Source organism: Phallusia mammillata, chromosome 1 (genome assembly GCF_965637545.1).
Source record: "Phallusia mammillata chromosome 1, kaPhaMamm4.hap1.1, whole genome shotgun sequence".
In the NCBI taxonomy this organism is placed as follows: Eukaryota; Metazoa; Chordata; class Ascidiacea; order Phlebobranchia; family Ascidiidae; genus Phallusia; species Phallusia mammillata.
The window spans coordinates 12,857,792-12,865,996 of record NC_137252.1 but is presented as its reverse complement, the minus strand read 5'-3'; the positions used below and the strand labels follow the sequence as shown (position 1 = coordinate 12,865,996).

The window sequence follows — 8,205 nt, the reverse complement described above, 5'->3', positions numbered from 1 at the left end:
TTAACAGATATTCACCAGAGCGGAACACTCCGAACACGTGATCAAAACAAACTTGAGAATTTGCAAAAAAAAAAACAGTATAAATCAAACACAAATGAAGAGTAAACTTCAACTTACTGTTGGACTTCTAAAACCTGATATTGCTGGAAATCCAACAATTGTCAGCTTGATTGAGCAAGAGATTTTAAAAAAGAAGTTTTATATTTTAAAACGTAAAGTGGTTCGATGGCAAAAACGCGACTCGGAAATGTTTTATAAACAACACAAAGAGAATTTTTTTTATCGCCGTTTAGTTGATTGCATGACATCTGGTCCTATAATAGCTTTACTGTTGGCGAAGGAGAACGGAATCACGGACTGGCGTAAACTAATGGGCCCAACAAAAGTTTACAAGGTAAGATTTTTTAAGAGGTTCTTTTGCTGGTGATGCAAAATTTAGGATAGTGTATTGGGTCCAAAGAATTAATTGTGACCAGTGAAAGCAAGCTTGGTTGTAAAACTCGAAACAACTTGAAAAAATGTCTGCAATTTCATATATCCAGTTGCAAATGGCCAACTACAAAGGCATCAATACTTTCTATTACAACTAACGTCAAGTAACCACCACTTATCAAAAGCTTTGTTTGTTAATGAAGATTATTTTAAACTTTTTTTGTGTTTGGTCAACTTCTGTACCTAAAGCAATATCATATCAATGTTTAACATTTTCACTTGTTCAGTCTATTCCCAAAATGTATTTTTAGAGTCAGTTCACAGACCCAAACACAATCAGAGGAAGATTTGGGTTAACTGATACACGAAACACTGTGCATGGGTCAGATTCTGTGCAATCAGCAGCTGAAGAAACTTCCTTCTTTTTTCCTGACTTCAATGCAAACAAATGGCTAGAACAGCTTGATTTAGGTGAAGAACCCATTTTTGACCCCACTTCATCACATCACATATTTGGTGACCAACATAACAATGATTACCAAAGTTCAGATGCTGGTATGTTCATCAATTTATAACACTGAAATATTATTAAATCCACATGAAGTTAGCTTAAATTTGTAAGAACTATGGAACCTACCCTCCACTTTGATTTTAACTAAGTTTATGTTGCAAGAATTACCAGGTGTTACATTGTTTTAGCTAAAAATTTGATGATGAATCTGGGAATGAAAGAAGCATGGTCAAACTTTTATAATTCATCAGATGAGTCAAGAGAATGGTTTGTGTCATACAAAGATATAAAGGATCATTTGGACAATATTATTCATCACAACTCATGTCAAAATGCATTGGATATTGGTTGTGGAACATCATCACTTGGTCCAACATTAGCAGAAAAACATTCGGATCTATCAGTATATTGCCTTGATGCATCAATCGAATGCTTAGTGAAATTATCAACACAATTTCCACAATGCACTTATGTTGTATGTGACATATGCAATCAACTTCCTTTTGCAACTTGTAGTATAGACATGGTAATTGATAAGGGTACTTCAGATGCTATTCTACGACATTGCGATGGTAAAAAACAATTTGGAATGTTGATGAAAGAAGTTTTTCGTGTGCTTAAACCTAATGGAATCTTTGTTCAAATCACAACTGAGCCTCCAGAAGTAAGGCTGGATGATTTGAGATGTAGTGAAACACAAATAAATGTTTCTTTTACAGAGATAGGCACTGAAAGCAATAGTTTGAAAGTGTACATGTATTTTGTTAAAAAACACAATTCAGAAGAAACAGACACATAAACCCTTTTTTGTGCATCGAAATAAATGCTATTGCTAAACAATGACAATGGGTCTATCTATATGTCTAGGTATTCAACTCCAGTAATAGGTGCAGATATTTCATTTACCTTTAATGAAAAGGTATGTTTGTACTAATTGCCACAAACAAAGTATCTATTCTAACTTTTGGAAACTTGACCATGCACATGATGTTTTGCACTGATAGGGTACTGCAAGTGTATAACAAGTGGGCAGCACGCAGGAAACATACTTTTATATTTGCCCAGTGGTTTAATTTGTGCACTTCACATAAACTTCATTCGTTTATCAGGGGGAGGTTTTGGCTCTTGTTTTACTGTCACATTGGCCACAGGTGGGCGTGGTGCAGCTGTCAGGGGTTGAGCAGCAGCAGGGTTTGCTAACTTTTCAGGTTTTACTTCAGCGGATGTCAATGCTTGTGTTGGCACTGGTTTTTCACCTGGTTGTGTCTGAGAAAATAAAAAACTTTGGTCAGAAAGTTATTCATCAGTTGTACTACAAACCTTGCAATAAACTACAATATTGCAAGACCTTAACACTTGCCACTGAATTTAAGGACAAATACAGACCTGTACAAATTTATGAGGAAACTTTGATGTAAGCGTGCTTAATAGAACATCAACTCTTCGACACTGGAATGAAGAACCAGGTTCTTCCTTTACTTTGGCAGGTTTTTTGTTTTCCTTTTGATCCTTTTTATTGAACTGCCATGAGTAACCTTTGGCAGGATGATAGCGTGAGTAAGACAGAGCTGTAAAACACCATGTAACCTTAAACATTGGGATTGTTACACGATATGCTCATTTAAGGTTATCTGATGATGGATTCATAAACTGACATTTTTTGCAAGTTAATAAAAGTCAGTACACTAACCTTCTGAAAAGGCTGCCTCCAACCGATGAAATGTGGTCATCTGCATAAATGGAAACTATGCAATAAAACTTAAAGGCAACTGTTAATAGTTAGCAGATATTTATTGGTTACATAATCTCTTTACAAAGAAAATTACCTCAATATAGATTCAAAACACTTTTAATGTAAACTGTACGGATTTGAAGCAACATGAAAGCTATACTTTTATTTTCAAGTAAATGCTGTATCAAAACGAAAAAAACTGAAGTTAAATACGACAAATAAAATATTTTTTGTCACACTTTGTTACATCACAATATAACATACCAATCTTGAATTGCAGATTGATGACAAATCAGGAGATTGGTATACAGTTCCTGCTATGATGTGGTAATCGGCAATCGTGGTTACTGTAGAGAACAAACAAAAACTGTTAGGCGTATGAAATGACCAAACAGAGCAACACAGCAAACAATATTTGTTGCTGGCAACGGTAAAATGCCCTTTTCTCCAGGTGAAAACCCTAAGCCTGGCCGAAGGGGAAAAACAATTTAAAAGCCAGAAGTCGGCTTCACATTCCATTGTAATGCGGTAATTGCGTTTATCGTGTCGCCACTACACCTGATCACTACGTAGCTGCGTGAAGCGCTACGCACGTTGTCATGACGATGGCGTCAGGTGTTGCGCCACAGTGTCGCAACTTTCGGCGACCGGACGGCACCGTTTTTACGATGATCTTAGCAAACAGTTTACGAGCACGATGATGTTACGTAGTCAAAATGGAAAAAAAAGATAACGAGCCAACTGGTTTTTGGAAACATTACAATGAGTACTTTGGGATCACAACGTATTGGCCTGTTTCGCGGGTTATTGTTATGCTTTTTAAATGAAACATAGAAAAACTAAGTCACCCATTGCTTTCGAAAGTGTCTTCAAAAATTTCTGAGACCGCAGCTTTAAAAATATGGCAAAGTTCAGTTATCATGTTAAAAACAAACGTGGCTGTATGGTTTCGCTTCAATTCTCAAGTGGTTCTGAAAGATCCATCTAACAGCAAAATCGACTTGGCAACCACTTCGTTGAAATCACAATTACTTTCTCTCATACGGAAATAAGCAGAGCATCTTGTGGTACTATTTCAGTAACCACCAGACAATAGGCAAGTGGTCCCAGCTAAATTCGTTTGCCTGTCTTGTGGGTCTAGTACCACTGGTGACGCACGCAATACTAAAAATAACATTTGAGAGCTCGCACTTAAGTCGTCTTGGTAACAGTCACAAAATACTTAAGCAACAAGTAAATCAAAACTGCTTTTTGATAAGACAGTATCTAGGCATGTTGCATCCAAATAGTTACCAACCGAATAGTTTGTACAGTTTGCTGTTGTTCTTTCGTAAACCCTTGGCTTGAACCACACTCAGCAAAAGGTACGACTTATATCCGTTCATCGCGGAGCATGACTCGAGTGGTTATCGCAAGTCTCGGTCGTAGAGCCAGAGTTGGTAGGTTGATTCCAGTCATACTTCAAGTAGACAAACTGACTGCATTGGCAAATATTTTGCGCGAGTAATTACAGCCACAAGGTGGCGACAAGGGTTTATTAAATAACAGACTTTAAGCAATGCAATGTAAGTCTAGAATCAAAGTGCCAAAATTTTGCGACTATTTTAGGAAGATAGCGTGTGAGCAATTTTGCATTTTCTTAAAACGCTACTTGTAGCCGGATTTGTAAAAGGGGTTGGGCCGGAGTTAAGGGATCTGTAACTCGCCTAGTGGAAACAAAATACCCGATGTCCTGGATGTACAAAGGGGTAGTTCCTGTCATGAAATCACCTAGTTGGACCATTTGGTAAATAAACGCCATCTGGAAAACCAAGTTTGCAAACACTGAAAGCGAAGCTGAGGAATTTCCACAAAATTTCACCACATGTAATGATGTGCAATCGCGTCATTTCATAATGCTCCCCGTTGTGAAGTAAAACTAAGATGTCAAAATAATGGGAACTAAGTTTGTGTGACGTGGCCAACAGCAATTGACGTCAATGTTGCTATTCAAGTGGCGCGTACCAAAGGTTTGAGAAGGTTGAAATGTAAAATCTGAGTGTTTGCAACAAAAAATATTGTGGCCATATCACACATGTCCAATTTTACGATTCGGTAAACTACGCTTTTCTCGGTGGACTTATTTTCTTTGGGAAATGTGCGTGCTTGTCCGGAAGCAAGAACGTTTTATTTTGTCAAAGCAAATTGACAAGGACAATTTATAACTGTTTTATTATAATAGACAAAATCAAAAATAGTATCATATGCTTTCAGTCTCAAAACAAAACTAAATGCAAAAATTCCAGGCTTGTATAATTTTAACAAGTCTCGAAATACGTGAAATTAAACAAAAGACTTCTATTGTTGCATATCGCGCATCCGCAAATCAATATCGTTTTCCGCAAATGTATAGAGTCGTCACTATATCTGGTATAGCAAATATTTAAAGAAACATAAAACGTAAAGCGCAGATAGAAAACACCATTTTTGACATTGAACAACGGACGGAAATAGGAAACTACAGATGTACGTAACACCAGTTGCAACGTGGTGTTTACCACTTTTTGTTTCCGTAGATTATTACGCACACCCCCAGGAACACTTACAATCGCAACAGCAAATGAAAGTGTTTGTGACAGTTGCGCAGTGTGTGACGTCACAAAACTACCTTCGATCCCCCGGAATAACATAGAATCCGTAAAGCTATTAAAATAAATTGATCATACTGAGGTCCAATATAGACGCTACTAAATCTTATATCGCAAGATGTAAAACAGTGTTTTCGAGTTTCAGTTGTGACGCCATTTCTGTCGCCACTGAGAGTAGAGAGAAGTAGTAAGAAACTAATATGGAAACTAAACAAGTTTCCTATACAGCAACCAAAAGCTTTTGCTGCACAACTTCGTCAACAAGTAAACATGTACGAAATACTTGTTGCAAATTACCGCCACTTGTTTCGTATTGTGGCAAGTACATAAGTTTGCCAGTAGCAAATAGTTTGTATCTGAAGTGTTGAACATCGGTTAGCCTTCGCGCACTTGGCAAACTGCATTTTAGCGAAGTTGCAAAAAAACAATCACAAAGAGGCCTTGCGAAGTTTCTTTATCAGCAAAAATATTGGAATTTTTAAGTATGACCTCACCCCAAAAGATATTTTCACCAGAAGATTTTCGTATTACTAATCACTCAATATAGATTAAAAAGCGCATACCAAAACAACAATATATACCATTTTATCAATGAACAATGTAACTTCGGCGTGTGAAACGGCTTAGGTGAGATCAACTTACCTTGTTTTGGGGATTGTCGTCGTTGTTTTCGAATGACGTAAAGTATAGGTGCTTGGTGATGTAACAACACATACTCCAGGCCGACCATGTTTCTATGGAAACAACAAATAAAAAACTCGACGATCAAGTCAACATAAACATTACAATTTAATCACAAGCCGAACCGGAACTGAACTCGAACCTACGAACCGGTTTGAGCGGTTAATTTCATTAAACCCGAACCGCTAATAACGATTATCTAAAAACCCGAACCGGAGTTGAACCCTATTTTTTGTTTGGCGTTGGACCCGAACCGGAGCTGAACCAGAAAAAAATGCAGTCCGTTTTATATTTGTGATTTTTTTTTTCAAAACAGCGCACTGAAAAATACGCGAGATAACACTTATAGGGCGTGTCAAAAATAACAGTGCACGGTCAAAATTATTTTGGAGTTTGATAAGGCCAAGTAGATAATGGGTAGAATTAAATCAAAACCAAAATTGAACCGGTTCAAAAACCGCAAACCTGTTTCGACCGGACAATTTGCCCAAACAAAACCCAAACCCGAAAATGTACATTTTTCAAAACCTGAACCGAACCCGAACCCTTAAAAACAAAACGAAGTGAACCCGAACCGAACCATGGTTTTGTAACCTTATAACGAGTCCAAATGCGCTTTATGAATCATAAACCGAAGTTACATTTTTGAACTCCTAGAATAAGTCTCAACTATCCTTAAAAACCATACCCCGTTATCAGTAGCCTTTTGAAACGGTGATTTGGCCCAATTTAAAAAAAGCACTACCACAAGAGGGAGCAATGGAGAAGCAGAGTTGACAACTGGTTTCTAATTCTTATGTTGTTCATTCAGTACACACACATTAAAAGGACCATCATTCAGTACACAAACACTTTAAGGATCATCATTAGTGGTAGTTTTTCTACATAATTCCTCGTGTTTTAATTTTGAGAGCTAAGTTTGGAAACTGTGCACTAGGTTTGTACTTGAAAAAACTAATTTGCACAAGTACAAGGTTTCAAACCAAAATTTGTTTAAAATCTTGCATTACACACCAGGGCCTAATCACAGATCAGTAGTTTTTGTACTAAACAGGGTACAAACTACATTTTTTGTATCAAAGAGTTATATTTTAGTTGAGAGTCACGTGGACCAGACAAAATCTGTGTTGTATTGTACACTACTAAAAAGGAAATTAGGAATAATGTGTATTAGCTCACTAAAAAAATCCAGTATAAGTTATGATTCGTTGGACGCAATCAACAATTGCAGAGGGACTGATTTTTGTTAATGTTTGCAAATGCAAAATTTACACTTACTCCAAATGTTCCAGACCCAGTCTCTGCATTTTAATGGTTTCATTGTTGCAGGTTCTGTCATAAAACGGATTGCTCCTTTCTGAAAAGTAATCGAGTACATTTTCCTTGCTGAGGTGTGGAACCCATGCTGGGTCTTGCCATGACAACCCCAATTGATTGTCTGCAAAAGATTTGTAAAACGAACAATTTTAATTTAGTTTTAATGTTCATCTACCATATATACTTAACGAATAGTGTTGCATTTTATAACTTACATCAAATAAAAAAGTGCCCAACCAACAACAAAATACAAAATTTTGGAAATTTTAACATGTTGCCAATGCAAACCAAACAACATTATTTATGTTCTCACAAACTCACTTTTGTCTGTTGGTATTGGTGCCATTTTAAAAATGTTGTACCAATATCTTTCACCACATTGTTACATATTTCTAAACAAACTTTTACATGTCAAAAAACAATGAATCATCAAAAAATCAATGATTGCAACAAGGGATGGACATTACCTTCAAAAACACCTTAAATAAACATTTTTCCCTGATGGGGATATTTCGAACAGGAACTGATAGTAGAGTATATATTTCATGTCATGTAAAAAATCTTTATTTCTGAACAACTTTAGCTAGGTCTTTTTCTCTTATTTTTAGCAACTTACAGAGTAGCAAAATAGTTTGTTTTATGATGTAAGAACAAAAAAAAACAGAACATTGTGTACATAATCAAATGATTTTATGATTAAGTTCATGGTTTATTGTAGCCTTACTTTAAGAAATGTGTTATAGTTTATGATTTGTTGAGCTTAAATGTTTGTCTGAGATAGACCACTGTATACTATTGACACAATAACATTTATTTTAAAAGCAAAAAATATAAGTACTGTAAGGGTATTATTATAGGGATCTGAGGATATCAGTTTTAGAATCAAAAAAATATGTGATTTTTAC

The 8,205-nt window shown here is 36.2% G+C and overlaps 2 protein-coding genes across 2 annotated transcripts; one reads left to right on the top strand and one right to left on the bottom strand.

Annotated features, from left to right (window-relative positions):
• Positions 1-19: 19 nt before the first annotated feature.
• Positions 20-1,789, top strand: LOC145214926 (uncharacterized). Its single transcript, XM_080083553.1, has 3 exons — positions 20-394; positions 744-987; positions 1,132-1,789. The coding sequence occupies exons 1-3, from the start codon at positions 95-97 to the stop codon at positions 1,740-1,742; spliced, it is 1,155 nt and encodes a 384-aa protein (XP_079939679.1). The 5' UTR covers positions 20-94; the 3' UTR covers positions 1,743-1,789.
• LOC145214932 (mediator of RNA polymerase II transcription subunit 6-like) lies at positions 1,682-7,888 on the bottom strand. Its single transcript, XM_080083567.1, has 7 exons — positions 7,622-7,888; positions 7,262-7,421; positions 5,945-6,036; positions 2,940-3,022; positions 2,634-2,673; positions 2,330-2,511; positions 1,682-2,209 (listed from the first exon to the last, which is right to left on the bottom strand). The coding sequence occupies exons 1-7, from the start codon at positions 7,644-7,646 to the stop codon at positions 2,027-2,029; spliced, it is 765 nt and encodes a 254-aa protein (XP_079939693.1). The 5' UTR covers positions 7,647-7,888; the 3' UTR covers positions 1,682-2,026.
• Positions 7,889-8,205: the final 317 nt, after the last annotated feature.

Excerpts from the sequence above, each read along its gene's own strand:
- LOC145214926 (XM_080083553.1), top strand. The coding sequence starts at position 95 with ATGAAGAGTAAACTTCAACTTACTGTTGGACTTCTAAAACCTGATATT. Across the intron at positions 395-743 it reads GCCCAACAAAAGTTTACAAG|AGTCAGTTCACAGACCCAAA; the intron begins GTAAGATTTTTT and ends ATGTATTTTTAG. Across the intron at positions 988-1,131 it reads TTACCAAAGTTCAGATGCTG|CTAAAAATTTGATGATGAAT; the intron begins GTATGTTCATCA and ends ACATTGTTTTAG.
- LOC145214932 (XM_080083567.1), bottom strand. The coding sequence starts at position 7,646 with ATGGCACCAATACCAACAGACAAAA. Across the intron at positions 7,422-7,621 it reads ACCAATACCAACAGACAAAA|ACAATCAATTGGGGTTGTCA; the intron begins GTGAGTTTGTGA and ends AATCTTTTGCAG. Across the intron at positions 2,674-2,939 it reads CAATCTGCAATTCAAGATTG|ATGACCACATTTCATCGGTT; the intron begins GTATGTTATATT and ends CCATTTATGCAG.